Raw genomic sequence first — 21366 nt, forward strand, 5'->3', positions numbered from 1 at the left:
TAAAAAAGACATTTACTACATTTTCTCTGGTGGATGTATTTTCAGTTAATATGAATTACAATTTATTTAAGAAATATCAAATCCCCTTTATAATCTTTTAATGGTTTTTGTCTTGTGGTTCTTGTCACCTTTTCCATCAAATTTATACCTGCAGTGAACCAGTTTCTTGTTTCTTTCTTTTAGGATGGATGAGCATGTTCTTAATGTTTGAGTTTTAGCCTAATTAGATGTATTTATGTCGTTAGTGAACAGTTAACTCTTAAAATCACTAAGAAATCAATGACAATATTCACTGAGCATTGAGAGAGAGAAAGATTAAAAATTTCCCTGATTTCCTTGGCTGAAAATGATCTCTATCTCCTGATTGCTCTTGGAGTGCTATATCCCCAGCTCTCTTTTTATACTTATCTCAGTTTCTAATTTATTTTATAGTTATTTCTCTTTCCCAACCCTCCTAAGACTCTAATCAGCCAGGCACGGTGGCTCACACCTGTAATACCAGAATTTTGGGAAGCCAAAGTGGGCAGATACCTGAGTTTGGAAGTTCGAGACCATCAACCATCCTGGCCAACATGGCAAAACCCTGTCACTACTAAAAATACAAAAATTAGCCAGGCATGGTGGTGGGTGCCTGTAGTCCTAGCTACTTGGGAGGCCAAGATAGAAGAATAGCTTGAACCCGAGAGGTGGAGGTTGCAGTGACCTGAGATTGCACCACTGCACGCCAGCCTGGGCAACAGAGCAAGACTCTATCTGAAAAAAAAAAAAAACAAACAAAAAAAAAACTGCAAGTCCTCGAAGCTGTTTTGATTCGTTGTTGTATTCTTCCACAAAGCTGAGCATAGTCTCGTTAACCAGTAGGCCCTCAATGAATATTTGTTGAACGAGTAAATTTAGATTCTCTGTATACCTTGCCTTTAGGCATTAATAATTAAAACTTGATTTTAACTCCCAATACCATTTTAGTCTTAGGATGTAAAAACTTCATCAAAAATATTATCTAAAAATCTGGCTTTCCTGATACATGGCTATGTTTTTAGTTATCACATGTCCTTGTTTGTCTGGGACAGCCCCTGTTTACTTTTATTATCCTGGCCTAATTGTTATTCACGGCACATTTCACCTTCAGAAATGTCCTGTTTCAGACATAGATTATATAGGTACCTTATATATGATGATATGGTCTTTCTGGTTAAAGAGCTCTTGCCAGTTGGTCCTTGGTCCTTCTGTTAGGCCTTTGAGACATGCTTACATCAAGTCTTAGCTAGTTCCTAAATTGGAGAGTTGATAACTCTCAGAAAAGATTTGAAATGTAGCTGTATCTGCACTACTTTCTTCAAAATGATCTATCTTGGTCCTCACATAGACTTGACTACATCATAGTTATTCATTCAGTTTTAATGGAATGAATCAATGGTGCTATCCTAGCCCTGTGCAATAAATGGTAACTAGGTTTAATTTTATGGCATTGCTTAATGTCATTATAAATTAAAGTTAGACATCTGCCATTTATCTCACTTCAAAAGCAAAGACTATGCCAGTTAGGTTAAATAATTTCTTAAGGTATCCTGACATCATACCATTTCAGGCCATGCTTACCTAAATGAAGAGGGGATTTGTGAGACCCTAAGGGGGCCAATAGATACAGAACAGCATTTTGGAAATGTATTCTTTCAAAACTTGCATTATTATTAGTAGTAGTAGTAGTATACTCTAGCAGACATTGGCTCTGGACTGCTAGGTATTTATGGTAAATTCGATTTTTTTTTTTCTTTTTTTAAGGAAAAATTCTAACTCTTAAAGTCAGAAGTGGTAATTTATTATTACTCGTTAATTAGTGTTGGAAGCATATTTAAACTTACAGACTTACCTTGGATTTCTGTGACATTATTGTGCAAAGCTTGGTGTATGCCTCAGGCAGATTCTTGGAACATAGTCAAAACCTTTGTTCTCTAACCATGGCATGACATTTGGAGAGACTGTCAATAAAGGCATTTTCTGTTTCATTTTCAGGCATTTGACTATGAACAGAAGAAGCTATTAGCCACCAAAGGTATATGATGCACTAATAACACTTGACTGTTTTTTAGTACACTCATAAATGTTTTTTGAGTACTCATGGTGAATTGAGAACTTGAAAACTCATAAAAAGAAACCTAGAATATTTGGGTTCAAGTTGCATAAATTCTGCTGAATACATTTTGTTGAATGGTGTGTTGAGAAATAACATTCAGTGATAATTTCTTCACAAATATCAAAGAAATGACACTTATCATCAGTATTTTATTTAAGAAATGCACTAAACATACCAAGCATTGGTTTTATTTTGTTTCCAAAGCTATGTTAAAGAAACCAGTGGTGACGGAGGTCAGAACGCCCACAAATACCTGGAGTGGTCTGGGTTTTTCTAAATCCATGCCAGCTGAAACTATCAAGGAGTTGAGAAGGGCCAATCATGTGTCCTATAAGCCCACAATGACAACCACTTATGAGGTTTGTAGAGTCATGTCCTACTCAATCTTCCTGTCTGTTCTCTCATCAAAACAGGACAGTCCTTCCCCACACTCATTCTTTATGTACCTAAAGGAAAATGATTAGTGGTGACTTGTTTTTATTTCTATTCCTGTAAAGATACTGTTATAAAACTGATACACTCTTGTGTATTATGATCTTTTATCTGTATTTTCTCAAAATTGTTGATCAGCTCTTAAAGAGATGTAAATTTAGATGTGTGTTTTTGTTGAGGGTGGGATGTGTCATCAATAATAAGCATAGGGCTGAGATTAAGCAAAAGGCAGATGTAACATTCCATAAAAATGTATAAAGAGTCCTTTTATCCAAGGGTTTCACTAGCAAGGTCACCATAGGGGGAAAAGGCAAATATTCAACAAAAATAGGTTTTCAGATATGAGTTAAAAATTCAGTGTGCTCAGATGTGCCAAGAACACAGCAAGAAGTATCTCAAACAAGTGCTCCAGAATTTTTATGTTTCCCAGATGTTGGCTGCCCTGCTCGGGGTGAGACTGAGAAGCTGGCATTCCTACCATATGGAAGGGATGGAGAGTTCCATACTCCACAGCCAGGCTACACGTGATTCACCAAGCAGGCCTTTTCCATTTCAAAGTATCAGATTTTGGCTCTAAGTCTTTGGGAGTAGGGGTGGGGCTCGAGAGAGTGTGCACATGTGCACGATGCTGGGAGACTGTACAAACCCAAACATGGATGAAAATGATTAATCCAAGAGTCACAGTGTTCAACCAGAGAGAGCACTGTAGGCCAAAAAAACAAATATTGGTTAAGGGTTTCATAATTGTTAGTCTAATAACTAGCGTTTGTAGACTGACCTTTTCTCCACCCATTTTCTTTGTAATAAATTAGGCTCTTGATGAAACACAAAAGCAAACATGCTGCTTTTTTTTCTTTGTCTCTTTTGAGTAAGTCAAAAAGAAAATACTATTGAAATACTAAAAGAAAGAGTCTCCTGTGAATGTCATTGTCAGAGTTATAGTAGTAGCCTGGCAGCCTGTATTTTAAAGATTGAAGTTACCTTCAGCAGCAGAATGTAGGAACCATTATGAAAAATGTTGAGGCTCTAGGAGGTACACTCTTCTTTCTTCCATTATAACACAGAGAGAAAATAAACATCTCCTTTTGTTAGCAGGGACCATAAAACTGCTGTGCTCATTCTTAGAGTTTCACCTGATGCACGGTATGGCTGTTCCTTTCAGCCCGTCCTTGCTTTTGACAAGAGTAAAGTGTGCTAGGTTGACTGTGTTCTGATAGTTTCATAGATGAAGTATTTACTTTAGAAATGCTCATTCAGTTCTGCTTTCTAAGACCAACAGTAGGACAAGTTGAAAATGATGTTCGTTTCAGTAATGGAGTGGTCAAGTGCAGGGTTCTGATAACCACCACTCACCAGATGTATGGCTTTGGCGAGTGACTTCACTCATCTGAACCGTGTCTCATTCAGGTTCTGCTGAGAAGGGCATTGGACAAGACATCCAGTGCTTAGCATGGTGTGTTGTCAGTTCTTAGTGATATTATTATTATTATTATTTTTTTTTTTTTTTTATTTTTATTTTTTTTTGACATGGAGTCTCGCTCAGCCACCCTAAGCTGGAGTGCAGTGGCACGATCTCGGCTTACAGCAATCACCATCTCCCAGGTTCAGGCAATTCTCCCATCTCAGCTTCCCGAGTAGCTGGGATTACAGGCACCCACCATCATGCCTGGCTAATTTTTGTATTTGAGTAGAGATAGAGTTTCACCATGTTGGCCAGGCTGATCTTGAACTCCTGACCTTAGGTGATCCGCCCACCTCAACCTCCCAAAGTGCTAGGATTACAGGCGTGAGCCACTGCGCACAGCCTAGTGATATTTTAAAAATTTTACTTTATTATTATTATTATGAGTCTCACTCTGTCACACAGGCTGGAGTGCAGTGGCGCGTTCTCGCCTCACTGCAACCTGTGCCTCCTGGGTTCAAGTAGATGGGATTACAGGCACGCACCACAACGCCCAGCTAAGTTTTGTATTTTTTTTTTCTTTTTTAGTATACACAGGGTTTCATCATGTTGGCCAGGCTAGTCTCAAACTCCTGACCTCAAGTGATCTGCCCACCTCGGCCTTCCATAGTGCTAGGATTCCATGTATGAGGTTCTTTTAAATTTTTAAAAATTTTTTCATTTTTAAATTTTAATCTATTTACTTATTCATTTTAAGACCAGGTTATGAGACTGGCTAATCTTTGTATTTTTGGTGGACTCTAGGTTTTACCATGTTGCCAAGGCTGGTCTCAAACTCCTGGGCTCAAGCAGTCCACCTGCCTCGGCCTCCCAAAATGCTGGAATTACAGGAGTGAGCTACCACGCCTGGCCAGTTCTTACTGATACTGAGTGGCTATTACTGTTTCCAGTGGAGGACTTACTTTATCCTGAAGAAAACCAAGGGCTTGCTGAAAGATGAAATTATGTTTATGAATGCTCATTGGTGGAAGTATTTCTGCACACTCAACTTAGTTATGTTTTTTTATATTCAAAGGAATATCTTAGGGTATTATATGAACACATAAGAATTTAAGATAATAGTAGTAATTATCTTAAATCACATTCATTTAGTTCATCTACAATTTTATTCAATCCCCACAAACTCCTAGTAAGGAAAGGGGCCCAGAATGGCTAAGTGTCTTACTTAAGGTTACTTATACTCCTCTTCCTAATGATTTAACCCAAGAGAGTCCATAGCAAAGGGTGGTGATCTAGAGCCATGTTGCCGTAGTTTTATGAACATAAGAATCACTCAGAGAGCATAATAATCCAGACTCTTCTGCTAGGATCTCACTCAAAAGGTAGGGAGTGAGAAGCAGGTATCTATTTGCGTTTTCAGCAAGAATCTAGTATAATTGTGATGCGCGTGTCCCACAGGAAACACTGCTGTAAAGGGATGTAACCCTATAGGGATAAGGGCAGCAATAGGCAGAGGAGCCCAAAAAGCTCTTCTGCTCCAGCACTTGCCCAAGGACAGGTAGATCACAGATCACTTTCTCTGGGCAGAAATGTGCAGGGCCTCTGACACTATGGTTGAACTTCTTCCTATGGCTTTTCTTGCTTTGGCTATCTTGGGCTAGCCTGCCCCATCATCCTGGCTGGTGTTCACATTGAAATTTGGGAGGGAGAGTGGGTGAGACCTGCTGGATTCCAGCATGGACATTGATCATGTAATATGCTTTTCTTCACTGCCTCTTTAAGTGCTACTAATGGAAATATATGATCAGGTTTTTTTTTTCTTTTTTCTGAATGGTGTTCTAGATTCTCCCTGGTATATAAGTTAGACTTGAGCTTTTCCTCATGTATCCCAAATTCTTTGAAATGTAAGAAAGGGCCCCTCACATAGCATGGTCTGATTTTCTGCAGCAGTGGCTGTGTGTGTCTTTTCCTTTATTCTTCCATGGCTCAGAAGGATCAGAAATAGAGCATCCAGCGAGTATTGCCTCTATAGATTAGGAAGAGGGGAAGGGCCTGGGGAAAAGTAGAGAGGGAGATTTTTATTAAAATAGAGACCACATCTATGCTTATGGCACTAATACTTTTAAGTTGGAGAGTAGCTAAAAACACCTTCATTTTTCTTACTTTTTCCTTTTTTGAAAGAAAAATAAAGCCAAATGAACAAGGAGAATGCCAATCTATAAAAAGAGCAAGCATGTTTGACCAATAGGTCCTGATGGGTGAGGGCTGCTCACTCCGTGTGCCACGGACCAAATGTTTCCTGCTGTAGCAACTTCGCTTGAGGCAAGAATCTGATACTTCAAACTCTGTATTCAATATTATTGAGAAGCTCAGCTTGAACATTTTTTTTTTCAGTTTTAGGGCAGCTTTGAGAAATTAATCTATTTCAAAGAGATCCCTTAGATGAGAAGCAGGCACTTTCAAGCTTTGTTTGTTTTCTCCAAGATTCTAAAATATGACTCTGTCCCCTTATATTATATTGGGATACCAAAAGTCAAACAAAAGGCTGCTTTGACCTGCAGTAACTGTGTCACATCAATACAGCTACAAAGAGGTTTGGGATTTTCTTTACCTTTTTGCCACCCTTCTCTTAAAAGCATGAGTAATGGTCACATATTCTTGGAGCAAATAAAAACCTGCATTGAGAATCAAAGATGGTTTTCAACTTCTCTAGCACTGATAGTAACGAGGTTGTCCGATTATTTTAAATCTTACAAATCTAGGAGTAGAAATATTAAAGATATTTTTCAAAGATGTACAAATAATAAAGCTACTTTCATTGGAAATGCCAGTTTTGGGTCTCAGAAAGCTTCATTTCCCTATACCCATTCCCAGAAGTTAGCAAAGGTATCCCATAGTTGTAGGAAAAGGAGTCTTTGAGATTAATTCAATAATTCCACAAATACTAAGCACCTAATGTGTTACAGACACAATTTTATACACTAGTAATACTGTGCTTGAATACAAGGTTCTTTCTTTCGCAGATGGAGCTTTCTTGTGGGTAGAAGGAAACACAAACTAGAAGGCAGTAGGTTACAAGAGTCTCTGTTACGAACGAAACAGAACCGCTTAGGATTGGGTAATCATAAAGCAGACCTTATGAGCAAATGGCATTCAAGCTAAAACCTAGATGCCAAGAAAAGGCCATGAAGATCTGGGGAAAGAGTAGTAGGCCAAGAGAACAGCTGGCACGATCTCCCAGAGTTGGAACCAGCCAGTGAGTTCCTGAAGCTGAGGTGGGTAGGGTGGGGGAACATCAGCGTCAGAGAAGAGATGGGAGAGAGGCAGAGGCTGGATCATGGAGCCTGTCAGTTTACGGTGAGGCGCGGTAGAAATACGTCACGGAACTTTACACAGAGGCATATTTGTTTTCATTTGCATTTTAAGAAATCAGTCTTGTTGCTTTATGGAAAATGGATTATAGGGGGATAAGCAGCAAGAGTAGAATTAAAATGGCCCTTAAGGGGGCAGTTGGGACATTGTGGAGGTGTATAGAGGTGGGCAGACTTGGGCTATGTTTAGAGATGACACTGATAAACTTGCTGGGGGATTGACTGTGTTGAGGAAAGGAGGAACCAAGGATGACTTTTGGCTGGAGCAGCTGGGTAAGTAGTAGAGTCACTAGTTGGGATATAGGAATTCTGAAAGAATAAGTTTGAGGGTAGCTGATGGGGATGGGTAACAACAACTTGGTTTCGAGCACACTGAATTTAAGATGCCTGTCAGGCAGGAAAGTGGCAGTGTCAGACTGGCACCTCTATGATTCTAAATTTCTTTCTTTTTTCTTTTTTTTTTTTTTTGAGACAGAGTCTTACTCTGTTGCCCAGGCTGAAGTGCAGTAGCACGATCTCGGCTCTTGCAACCTCCGCTTCCTGGGTTCAAGCAATTCTCCTGCCTCAGCCTCCTGAGTAGCTGGGATTACAGGCATGCACCACCACACCTAGCTAATTTTTGTATTTTTAGTAGAGATGAGGTTTCACCATGTTGGCCAGGCTGGTCTTGAACTCCTGACCTCAGGTGATTCACCCACCTTGGCCTCCCACAGTGCGGGATTACAGGTGTGTGAGCCACCGCACCTGGCCTGTGATTCTAAATTTCAACAGAGAAGTCAAATCTGGAGTTAGAAATTTAGGAGTCACTATTGTCATTACTTTTTGAAAAGACTTAAGATTACTTAACAAGAAAGTAGACAGAGGGAAGGGAAGAGATCCTAGGACCAGGTACAGGGTAATCTGACATTTTAGAATGTGAAATAGGAAGATCCTCCAAAGGACACACAGGGAGGTAGGTGGAAAACCTGGGGCCTGGGGTGTCAGGATGCCCTAAAGAAAGAAATTTTTAAAGGAGGGCGTAGTGAGCTGTCTTTTTGCCATTGCAAGATTGAATTAAGTAAGTTTATTGAATGAATAGTAAAGGATTCTCTTGGAATTACCTAATGAACATAATACTTTGAAAATCAGAGAATCTTGACTTTAATACTCTAGGTAATACCAAGTAGGGTGTCTATAATATAGTGATAAAATAAATAAAAGGATGAATAAATGCAAGTTCAGTGCAAATTTTAAATTATTTTTGTTTTTATTGTGGAGAATTTAAAAAGATAAATTATTCCAGGTATCTAATTTGTTAGAGAGATTGTATCCTTGTTTGTTTAGGGGAGGGTAACGCAGGGGAAAGGACAGGTCCCCTTCCAACCTCGGGCTCTATTAGCATTTTGAGAAGCCAGCTTTGCCACATCACCATTTCTCTTACTTGTGTGATACAAGGCAGAGAACCTTTGCTCTACCAGGTGGAAGATTTGCTTTGTGGTCTCCAAAATTGGAAGGAGTCTCAGCATCCCCTCTTCCAAATTTTATAGAAGGGATCATTTATACTGGGGTCTCTCAGGACTCTCCCTCAGAATCTACTCCCCATAATGGAGGAAAAAGATTTCACTGTGTAAATTACCAAGTGTCCTCGGTGCTGCAGGGCAAAGGCTGTAGGCAGGTTTCACAGCCTTCGTTCCTGAGAGTCAACACTCACGAGTGCAGTGGTTGGCAAGAGAAGTAAACGGCAGTGGTGTCATGTGGATTCTTTCCTCCTCCCACCCTGAGAAACCCACCTGATTAAACATTTCCTTATCTGGCTTTGTCTGTTTACAGGGCTCATCGATGTCCCTTTCACGGTCCAACAGTCGCGAGCACTTGGGAAGTGGAAGTGAATCTGATAACTGGAGAGACCGAAATGGAATCGGACCTGGAAGTCATAGTGAATTTGCAGCTTCTATTGGCAGCCCTAAGCGTAAACAAAACAAATCAAGTGAGCTTTGTGTTTTATGTACACTTTTAGGTATCCCCAGATTAGAATGTGTTTATTTGGGTCGGAGTATCACTGTGGCCTCTCTGACTTCAAGTGCTTGGTGTAATTCACATGGCATCTCCTCTGTGAAGCCATCCTCGTTTCTCCCAGTGAAGCAGGAGAGGTTCTCTCCCCTCACTCCATTTTGTGCATGCTTTCACTCTAGCACTTGCTGTACCTAAGGGTAATTACTTATCTACCTATGTGTATCTCCCTGTGAAATTTGTGCTCCACAAACCAGAGACTGTATTTGTTCATTTTATAAACATTTATGAAGTGTCCACATGTCAGATATTCTGTTATGCTCTGCCTTGTTGAATATTTCTTCCCAAATGCCTAGTGGACTGACACCTAGTAGGTAGGTGCTCAGTAAAAGTTTAAGAAATGAATGCATCAATGGGTAATGTACACACATGCATCCAGGTGGTGACAGAAAGACAAGGACATAAGAAAGTGGTTGAGGCCAGGCATGGCAGCTCTTGCCTGTAATCCCAGCACTTTGGGAGGCGAAGGTGAGATGATAGCTTGAGCCCAGGGGTTTGAGAACAGTCTGGGCAACACAGTGAGATTTCATCTCTATTGAAAAAAAAAAAAAAAAGCTGGGTGCGGTGGTATGCATACACCTGTAGTCTTAGCTATGTGGGAGACTGAGGTGGAAGGATCACTTGAGCCCAGGAGTTTGAGGCTGCAGTGAGCTGTAATTGAGCCACTGCACTACAGCCTGGGTGACAGAGCAAGACCCTGTCTCAAAAAAAAAAAATGGTTGAGAAAAATGTGATTGAATTAGCATCTTAGACCACTGAAGAAAGACTGTCCAGCAGGTGGCTACTAAAGATGAACAGCAAGGTTTGATTTTGTAAATAGACAAGATGTTGCTGAATTAGCATAAACAGGAAAAAAATTAACTTACAGCATGGGGGTTCTGACTTTTAGCAAATCTGGCTGAGACTCAGCATGAGCCCGTTGTTTTATCTACAACAGCACCATAATTCTGGGCTATATAAACAGATGAAAGCTGATATTGTCATCACAAGATATGCCCCAGTGCCTTTTTTCAGGGTTTTTCACACATTTGGAATCCTGAAACATGCAGAATATTTGAAGACACTTTGAAGCAAGGCAATCTAGATGAGCATGGTAGACACTCAGTAACAGTCAGTTGTTAACGTTACTATCAGTCATGTCAACTGTGTTGTCAGGAGTCTCAGATTTGAAAGGAGTAATCAGGTTGTTGGCCTAGTCTAAGTAAGAAAGCACGGTCAACTATTTCATTCCTAAATGCACTGTCAATAGTAGCCTGGAGACTCCCCATTAGTTACTGGCTGGATACCCCACCACTGACAGTATGATCGAGCTGAGAGTCAGGCTGGTGCCAGGCACAGATGGAGGGGTGTAAATGATGTCCAGTCTCTAGCCCAAGATATGTTCATTTGGTGCTTCTCTTTTTCTATCTTTATCTCCTTTCCCTTCATTTAACATTGGATAATTAAATTGACTGTACTACTCAGTTGAATTGAAGTTCAGGATTAAGATGGAGGATACATTAATAAAAAGGAAAGATTAATGAAGCACAGTTACTTGGGTTTTGTCACCTTTTTTAGGGTATAGGGAGTTTAGGAGAGACTCTAGAAACTACAAGTTGTTAAGACAAAAAAAAAATTAAGTAAAAGTAAGTTATAGGCTATTTTGAACATTTATCACTATGAACATTTTATTTTCAAACATTTGTTTTTAAACATTTTAATTATATATTTTATTTAACCCAACATATGTAAGATTCCTTTTAAATATGTAATCAATATAAAAATTATTTGAAATAGCTTATATTCTTCCTTAGGTTGTAGAAAATCTTTAAAATCTGCAGTGTATTGTGTACTGACAGAGCATTTTCATTCCCACTACCTATTGCAGGTGCTCAGTAGCCATGTGTGGCCAATGGCTACTGTATTGAACAGCACAGTTTTAGATAATTTCTCTTAACACCCTTGTCAAGATCACCAATGCTTCTGTTTTCCCTGGGCGTCCCTATTTATACCATTTGCTGCAGCATAATTCTCAGTAACTCTTTTACTCTCAAAAAAAAAAAAAAAAAAAGTAAATGTATCATTTGGACCATAAATTATATGGGCAGCCTTTTAGCCACTTTCATGTTGTCACGTCCCACATCCTGTGGTCACTTACCCCAATTTCCTTATCGCAGTCCACTTTGTGGCTTTTTGTCACCTTTGACCCAGTACCTCTATAGTCACTCCTCCTCAAACTGTTTTTATGACTTTGGGGCCTCTGCTTCACCTTTAAATGGTGGAGTGTCCCAGGACTCAGTATCTTGAGGTTTGGTTTTGGGTCCTTTCTCTACACATTCACTCCAAGAGATAAACAGCTATCTTTAAGAGAAAAAGAAACCTTATCAGGAAATGCCTTCCGCTTGAGAATCATGAAGGACATCTCAACTGGGAGATGAAAACAACTGGAGAAAGTGATCAATGACACCCAAAGCCATGCAGAACAAGATTCCTAGACTTGGCAGATGCATGGATCCCCAGAGTAGACTAGACAGATCTGATTGGCTTTGGTCAGTGTCGTCCTCCCTCACCTCTTTGGGGTCCTCTCCTGAAGCCACATCCTTGGTGTAAGAAGACAGATTTCCCACACAGGCAAGAGCTCATTATTGGTCTGTGAGGTAGAATGCCTGTACTCTGCTAAAATTTCCAAGGCTGTGTGTGTGTGTGTGTGTGTGTGTGTGTGTGCGCGCGCGCGCGCACACGTGCGTGTGTGACTTACTTGGCTTGGTTCAGTAGTCCATCACCGGCACTTGCTTGTCACTGGGTCTGAGAGCCACAGACAGTTTGTTGAAACCTTTGCCCACCAAGTCAGTTGCAGAACCAAGGCAAAGTTCAGCATTGCTATCTTAAAAGTTTTGCCCAGAGACAGATTTATTTTTGTCTTAAATTAAATTCAGGAACCCCAGCATCATTCCTATCACTTCATACATTACTCTTAATTTTGGAAGTATGCTGTTTTGTGACCTTGCTACCCAATTATATTTTTCTAGGGAGCAGCATTTATGTGTTGCAATATCATACAATTCCTTTGACCAAAGGAAAGCACAGGTGTAGATACAGAGAGCCACCCTGCCATCCAACAGAACCTGGACTTGCAATAACTTTCTGTACCTTTATTTTGTCCCAGGGATCTTTTTTCCAGCTCCTCATTTAATTCACATCAAATCAATTATAAACAACAAATGCTTCTGACTACTCAGGGAGAATATGATGAATGATTATTAACTACAGAGGCACTGTTGCTGAATTTCTGCCTCCCAAGTGTAACCTTTTAAATGGCGAGAGCCTCCCTGAAAGCAATAACCAGCACTTCCTTAATGAAAAGCCAATATTTCAGTAAAGGATTGCTGTATTTCTACAGCTACTGCTCTATTCAGCTGAACAGTGAAAGTTGAAATATTTAGGTGATTAAAACTTTTAATTAAACCATGTTCTCTCTGGGCATTTACACTTCAAGCCTGTCTCTCCTTTGCCTTTCAGCGGAACACTATCTCAGCAGTAGCAATTACATGGACTGCATTTCCTCGCTGACAGGAAGCAATGGCTGTAACCTAAATAGCTCTTTCAAAGGCTCTGACCTCCCTGAGCTCTTCAGCAAACTGGGCCTGGGCAAATACACAGATGTCTTCCAGCAACAAGAGGTCAGTCATTATTTATTTTCCCAAGTATCTTTGTTTTGATTGTGTGTATGATGACTTCTGGAATGAAATCACTTATTGACCTATGAGTATGCTTTCACTGAGCATTTATTCAAGTCTCATAGCTTGTTCTTGTTACTAAGAAAAATGTCATCTCATTTCTTATTTAGTGCACCTAGTAAACACAGGATAGCAGAAATAGAGAAAATCATACTTGCAGAAAAATGTACAATAGCTGTCTAACAGTTTTAGCAATAAAACCCAATTGATGTATAGATTCATAGGAATTTTTGTAGTCACAGCTCCCTTAAGGTCAGCAACAAGTCTGTATTTAACATGATTTCATTTTGAATCTGTTGTTATCTTTATTTGTGGCACTTACAAGTAAATAACAGCATCTGAAATATCTCTGGCTGTTTTTGACTCATCCTGGTCATACTGAGGTCTGTTCTCACAGAATATATGTTTTTTTCAACATGTTCATTTATTCATTAACTTACTGTTTGGGTTTTACCTGAACTGAGACAGAACTGAGATGTCTACTGAACAATCACGACCATGGATTTTGATCAAACTGATTAGCCATATCCTATTATGTTCTGGCATAAAGAAAAGAGGCCCCAGGCATGATTCTTCCTAACAGTGCTCTCATACTACTGGGGCACAGCTAACTCAAAGTGTCAGAAAATTAAAATGGTTCTATACATTTGTGTCTTTTTCAAATCAAGACATGGTCCATGTGTGATGCTAGTTGGCTTAATTTTATGTTAGAGAACATCTGATTTAGTAATTTCTAGGCATGTGTCAGTTAATAAAGAATCTATGGTTTTTACTAGGCACTTTGTATCATAAATTCAATGTGCTTGCCATGGTCCAATAAATTATTAAGTTTAAATGCTGAACATTTTTGTTTTTTACACTGAAAGAGCAATTGTCGTGTGTATTAAATTTTAGGGTATTGATTTTTTTTTTCTGTTTCCCCTACATCTGAGTTAGCGTTCATTTAACCAAGAATTTTCTAAGCTGAATAAGCCTTTCATAATCAATGCATTAAATAATATATCTATTTTGTCTTGCTGGCTAGATGAGGGTAGCTGGAAGCAGAAGTATTTTAATGTGTCCAGGCACAGAAGGTCAAAAAGCAAGAGATTGAATGTTAATTCAGTGATTTTCTGGGTTGGTTTTCATCTGTGTTTCCTATTTGAATAAGCATAGAAATTGTAGGCATTTCTTATTCCAATTACTCCAAGCAGGAAAAAAACATGAAAGTATAAAGGCAAAGGAACTTAATTTAATATTTTATTAACTACAGCAGGGATCAGCAAACCGTGGTCTGCAGGCCCACTGCCTGATTTTGTAAATAAAGTTTTATTGAAACACAACCACATTCATTTGTTTACATATTGTCCATGGCTTCCTTCCAGCTGTAACAGCAAAATAAGTAACTGTAACAGTACATTATGGCCCACAAAGCCTAAAATATTTACAGTCTGGTCCTTTAAGAGAAAGTTGGGGAACACTTGAGCTGAAAAATCTCTATTATGGAATTTCTGAAAACATCTTTAGAACTGTGATAAATGATGGCCTAAGGTGTTTTAAGATCTGGATTTATCTTCCAAATCAAAACAGGACAATATAAATTATCCTCAATATCATTTAATGAAAAGTTTTACCTGTTTATGGCATGTTGAAATTTGGTAATCTGCTTCTTTTCAATGTAGGATATTTTCTAATACTCAGATGTGACTTAACAAGAATCCCCCATAAGTAACTTCAAGAGATTTAATTTATTTTAAGCATGTTGAAGATTCATTTAGCAACTTTCACAGATGATGTATCAACATGCATTGTTACTAACCATAACTGCCAGTTATGTTCTTTGGTAAGCCCAGTGTTTTATATCTATAGTTATAGTGAATGCTTACAACAGTTCTGCAGGATACAGTATTGTCAGCCCTCTGTGCCCACGGCTAGTAATGGCAGAGTCAGGATCTGGACCCAAGTCTCTTTGGCCCCAGAATCCATTGTCTTTCTCTTCTTCCACACTACCACACTATCTCTTTTTTTTTTTTTTTTTGAGATGGAGTCTCGCTCTGTCGCCCAGGCTGGAGCACAGTGGTGCGATCTCCACTCACTGCAAGCTCCACCTCCCGGGTTCACGCCATTCTTCTGCCTCAGCCTCCCTAGAAGCTGGGACTACAGGCACCCACCACCACGCCTGGCTAATTTTTTTGTATTTTTAGTAGAGACAGGGTTTCATCATGTTCACCAGGATGGTCTCCCTCTCCTGACCTCGTGATCCGCCTGCCTCGGCCTCCCAAAGTGTTGGGATTACAGGCTTGAGCCACCACGCCTGGCCCTTCCACACTATCTTTAAAGGAAGGATGGTGAATCCTTGGGCAGTTTCCCTTCATAGTTTGTTCCTGATGCCAGAGAGTACAGGTTTATAGTTCCTTCAAATACTTCTTTTGTGTCTGTTTCAGTGATAGTTTGCTGGGTTGAGCCAAATGAACTATAGATCTGATTGTGTCTGGGAATTCTTTGAATCCTGTGTAGAACACAAAGGAAGATGCCATCTGTTTTATTATTTAGTTTCTTCTTTAAATGGTAAAGATACACTAAACCAATTCAAAATCCCAACCTAAGAAATATTTTTCTTTCCTGAACAGATAATGCTCTTCCTTTTATCAGTTCACAAAAATGGTATAATCTTTGTGTTTCCTTTTTTGCTGTAGTTGCCAGGATGCTCAGAGCTAAGTCTTCTGCTAGAATCATCACTTCCATTTCACCACCTTTCTAAATTCTTGTTTCTTAGGTTTGTGCTACCACCTTTCTTTTCTGGAAGTAGGCAGAGCATAATTAATAAATAAGTGTGATAACAAGTTGATCCTACAGTGGGAAAGAAAATAAGTAATTAATATATTGGTTATAGATTGACCTTTCTACCCACAGATCGATCTTCAGACATTCCTCACTCTCACAGATCAGGATCTGAAGGAGCTGGGAATAACTACTTTTGGTGCCAGGAGGAAAATGCTGCTTGCCATTTCAGGTGAATATAAATATTCAACTTATATGTTAAAATCTGAATAACATCTGCCAGTGGTCTCAGCCGTTGGGTTGTTTCTACCCATTAACTGCTGGCTTACTAAACACCTTGGTTGTGGTTTCAGAGGGTTTTTCTGTCAACAGTGTGGCAAATCCTGAGACTGTCTTACTTTTTCATCAAGGCATTGCCTGAAAACCTGCCTTAACAGGGGTCATATCTGAACATAGATCTCTTCAGAAATATCTAACCAAAATCACCCTATGCAGATCATGAGAAGTCGGGGGGGGGGGAGTTTAATTCTCCTCTTTGCAGTTGTGTTAAACAGTAATCATTACATTAGTGAATAATTATTCTTGATTGACAGTTATGTTTCAAATGTGTGTGTCCTTGCACACCGACTGAGATCATTGCACTGAGAAGAGAAGAATGCTGATTGCAATAGCGTGGAATCTGGCAGTGTTACTTGTCTTAATTCTTCTTAGTTTTCCCACTGTTTTAATAGAATTTATGAGTCAGAGGACATAGTATCCTGAAGATAGTCACAGAATGAATGAAAATAATGTCTGTCTCCCTAGGCCACTTTCTTTGTACATCTATTGCATATACAATTAAAAAATGCTCTATACATATTTATTGGGTGCCACTCATTTGAAAGGAATGCAGCCAGATGATGAGTCAGGAGTTGGCAAATACATAGTAATGAACCTCAAAAAAGTGTTCAGAGAAATATGCAGATATTCGAAGGAGGGAATGGGATTAGTTTTTGAAGACTTGCCAATAAAGTTCTTGAATGTCAAATTTTTATGTATCCCAGTCTCAGACAGACAGACACACCAGGGGCAGAAGCCAAGTGTCATGTGCTGTGGAAAAATGAATGCTTTTTCACAACACTGAATTTGCAGGCTATGCCTCAGTGAAGCCAGCAGTTGCATCCAACTGATGAAAGTCCATTCCAGACAGCATTCACTAATCAGATCAGCAGATAAAATTTAAAACCTCAGTGATTTTCCATTTTATTTTAGCAGCATTTTGAATGCCCCACCCATCTTCCCATAGGAAATCTTTATCTGAAGCAGATATAGGCAAAGCAGCCTTGAAATAGGAGTGGCTCCAGCCATTGAGCTTCCTGGTGGCAGCGTATTAGGTTCTTCTGTGGATAGGGTTCTACACTCATCAGTTTTACCAGAACTTCTAAACTTTCTTCTCGGATATACTGTATGTATCCAAGAGGCTCTATTAACGGAACTCAACAGGGAAGACAATAATTCCTGCTCATAAGATCTTCTTGGTATAGTGGAAAGAACACTGGATTCAAATAGGAGATCTGGGCTTTACCTATGCTAAGTCATGAGTCTTTGAGTGAGTTTCCAAACCTTTGGTTTTGGTTTATTAACCATGAAGGTAGATTGGAATTTGTGATTGTACAAAGGTCACCTTACATTTCTGAGATCTATCCTTTCATGTGATATCATCAGGCTTAGTGAAAATGGACAAAACGGTAGTTTTATTACTTGTTCTTTTTACCATCTATGATAATAGAGTAACCTTTTAAATTTGTTTTCTGTAAAGCTCAGCCTCAGGGGGCTATCCCTAGACTCAAGCTAACTTTAACAGTTTTCATATTCTTTCATTAATTTGCAAATGAAATTTATATTTGAAATGTGATTAGCTTGTGCATTCACCATACCTATACTGTTGAAATATGCCTGCAGGTCAGCAATTTTATATCAGTGAAGGGCATAGTCCAGAGCTCCATAGTCTTGCACTAGAGGTTCATGGAATGGCAGTGAGGATATAGTGAAAACTAAGTTCATTTTTTGGTGTCCCAACCAAATTCCGAATTCTGTAATGCTTTTAGCAACAAGCAGATAGCTGTAAATACATTCACGGGTTGTAGATAGATCATCAATATCTTTACTCTGGAATATATCAGTATCTTTTGGGGGAGGTAAGATGGGAATCAGAAAGGTTTCAAGTTCTCTATTTTAAAAAAATAATATTTTTTCTAATCATTATCTTCTTTGTCATTCTATTGAGGTTATATAGTACTTTTGCAGACTTCCTCTCTCAGTGGGGTTCACCAGGTCCTCTTGCTTTTAAAGGGAGTTTGAGACCGACTAAAATGCTTTATGGCTGCTCTGCACAGCATAAAGGACTTGATTATTTTAAGAATAATTTTGTCTTACTTTGTTCAGTGCATTTGTTTGAACCTGGTAAATTATTTTCTCTGAAAGCAATACATTTTTATTGAGAAAATTCTTCATCAAAAAGCAAAGCTTCTTTCTCCAATTCAGCTTATCTGATAACAAAGACATCCATTTATAGTCCCAGAACGTTCTGTCTCCCTGTAGATGCAGTATAGCTGGGCAGTCTGGACTCACATTTGTCTTATGGTTCCAGATTGGTTAGATCCAGAGTTTGCTTAAAATTCCTTTTTAATTTTGTAGATTTTAAACTTATAATCGGAGTGATTCTTTCAGTATAAGGTTTTGTTTTCTTTTTAATCTCAGGCCAAAATACATTTAATGTTATAGCAGTAGATGAAATTTATCTCTAATGGAGATGGATCAAAGTATAAATTTGATCTCTTTTTCCCCAAATCCACTTTTTTTTTTTGGAAAATTGACAGATTTCTCTCAGAATATGGTCATGATTGGTTAAATGTACAGGGACTCAGTGAAAGGACGCTTAGCATCCTGTCGACAGGCTTCCCACTACGGCCTCAGGTAGATCTAACATTTCCCGACCTATTCTTTTAGTTTGTGACTCTGTTCAGATCCGCAACAAGATCCTGAGAGCTGCCAGGATTGTGTGAACCTTGGAATTTCAAAGAAAAAGGTTGGTATTTTCCCAAACCATCCCTTAGGCTTACTGAAAAGTATTAGAGGAGTTTGCCTTATCATTTAAAAAACAACAGCAACAACAATTCTAAAGTCTCTTCAGTAGGACTTGACCTTGATAACCTGTCTGGAAGATTTATCTCTGTGCATCACATTTAAAAACATAAATATGAGACCAGCCTGGCTGACACAGTGAAACCCTGTCTCTACTAAAAATACACACACAAAAAAAGAAAAGCCGGGCGTGGTGGCAGGTGCATGTGGTCCCAGCTGCTTGGGAGGCTGAGGCAGGAGAGTGGCGTGAACCTGGGAGGTGCAGCTTGCAGTGAGACGAGATCGCGCCACTGCACTCCAGCCTGGACGACTGAGCGAGACTCCGTCTCCCAAAAACAAACAAACAAACAAAAATATATATATATATTTACACACATACTGTCTTAGAAACTGTATCAGTTAGGATTGGATTCCCTTGTGATCATTTTACCGTTTCAAAGATCTAGCTGATGTGTCTTTTCAGAATAAAGTTTTTAATATTTATTTTGAAAAACTTTGTCTTCATGGCCCGGTTGTTGTCATGTGCTCAGTTATATGTGTTGTATGTGCTAAAGGAGAATGTTGTTTGGCCTCATTCCTTCTTTTTTCTTTGCTGTAAAATGGGAATATCCTCCCGTACTGTACATTATTCCCCCGTGAAAACATGGAGGCCGAAGATAGTCCCTAGCTTGAAGATGATAAAACTTTTCCAGGCTGTGTACTTAAGGGGATTCATTTATTCTTAACGCTTCTATTAAGTTTGCCTTTAAATATATTCAATTCTGTCTTGATTTCTGAATTTTGAAGTACTGTGTCTGTCTGTGTGTGTGTGTGTGTGTGTGTGTGTGTGTGTTTTAACAAGATACATGTATTCAACTTTTAATAGGAATGTCATTGCCACTGTATTTCTGGAGGAACTTGAAACAACAGCCATCTGTATGCATGCCAGCATGTGTCTTTTGCTTGTAAAGTTACCTTCCTTGCTTCTTCAGAGTGAAGCTGGGTTTTTCTTTTAAAAATTAAATTTGGTACGTTAAAATAGCAAATAAAGCTCTGTTATTTGGTATAGTTGGAAATACCGATTTCTCAGATTTGTATTCCTGATGCCTTGGTTGGTCTTCTCTGTCCGGTGGGTCACTGACGGCCAGTGCTCAGGGCATTGACCTTTCCATCAGGCATGTGAGGTTTCACCTCTGTCACTTAGTACCTGTGTGGGCAAGTGACTTAGTCTATTTTTTAAATCAGTTTTCTCACCTATAAAATGGAGAATGGTAATATTATCTATGCCTTAAAGAAGACTTGAACAGGGCAAAATAAATGTAAAGTGCTTGTCATACAATAAGCCTAATGAATCATTGTTATTTTCCTTCTGTCCTAAGACCTATATATGAAGAAAAGAGAGATGTCTCCACTGTTGTTTTGACCATATAGGGCATGCGTTTACATTTTGGAAGGCAGTGGGGTAAAATGTTAAGGGTGTTGGTCATCTTCCAGAACTTGGCCACAGGAGCATGTCTGGTCATATGGTCATCCTTAACGCCATGCAGTCTGTTACAACCTGAGTCTGTGTCTTCAGCATTACTGTAGATGGCCATATCTTACATTGTAACTTCAGAATTCAAAAGGGGATTGTGTGTGTGTGGCTTGAAAAGTACTGAGTACCTTGCAAATACAAGGTGAACCACCTGCACTAGCCCCTCAAAGAGACAGCTTGAAGTAAGTCAATTACATAATCCCTCTAATGTATTTTAAACTGAATAAATTTGAGGGTATTTGCATTTGTTGGTATCAAAACCCTAATTTGCATAGTCTGATGATTCTGTGTACTTGCATGAGTTTGTCAGAACGAGTTACATCAGTGATTTTGAGGTGGGGGTGGAAGTTGATGCATACTCATAAAACAAGGTAGTCTGTTTCAATTAACAGTTTACCTTTCCAGTTAATAACTTTTAGTTAGCAAAAGACAAACTAAACAGTGTTTTCAGAATACTCTGATTTCTTTACAATTCTAATAGGGCAACTCAGGTTTGCCCTGAAATTTTAGATTCAAGTATTTGTTGTTTGTGAACATTAATTTTCTAAGCTGATACGATTGTTTTACTAGATTTAATTTTTTATTCAAAGAAACCTACTCATATGCCTCTTTCTAAAACTATTTCTGACTCAAGAAGTGTAGGCTTCATGAGTTGGCAGAGCCATGGGAGCTGTGGCTTAATACAGTTGACTCTTGAACAACATGGATTTGAACTGCACAGGTTTACTTATACACAGGGTTTTTTCAATAGATGTATTGGAAATATTTTTGGAGATTTGTGACAACTTGAAAAAACTTCCAAACTGCATAGCCTGGAAATATTGAAAAACATTAAGAAAAAGTTAGATATGTCAAGAATGCATATG

At 39.0% G+C, this 21366-nt stretch overlaps 1 protein-coding gene across 8 annotated transcripts in view; it reads left to right on the forward strand.

The window, feature by feature from the left end:
- Positions 1 to 21366, forward strand: part of LOC105466199 (BicC family RNA binding protein 1) — a 332909-nt gene that overhangs the window by 305874 nt on the left and 5669 nt on the right. For 7 of the 8 annotated variants that reach the window (XM_011715228.3, XM_011715224.3, XM_011715225.3 and 4 more), the window contains 5 exons: positions 2014 to 2053; positions 2339 to 2493; positions 9149 to 9305; positions 12887 to 13047; positions 15997 to 16096. In XM_011715228.3, the coding sequence (XP_011713530.1) occupies positions 2014 to 2053; positions 2339 to 2493; positions 9149 to 9305; positions 12887 to 13047; positions 15997 to 16096 (613 nt within the window). Of the gene's footprint in view, positions 1 to 2013; positions 2054 to 2338; positions 2494 to 9148; positions 9306 to 12886; positions 13048 to 15996; positions 16097 to 18852; positions 18932 to 21366 lie in introns of all 8 variants that reach the window. The other variant, XM_011715226.3, reaches the window with a different exon arrangement.

This window comes from Macaca nemestrina, chromosome 9 (assembly GCF_043159975.1).
Source record: "Macaca nemestrina isolate mMacNem1 chromosome 9, mMacNem.hap1, whole genome shotgun sequence".
NCBI classification, from domain to species: domain Eukaryota; kingdom Metazoa; phylum Chordata; class Mammalia; order Primates; family Cercopithecidae; genus Macaca; species Macaca nemestrina.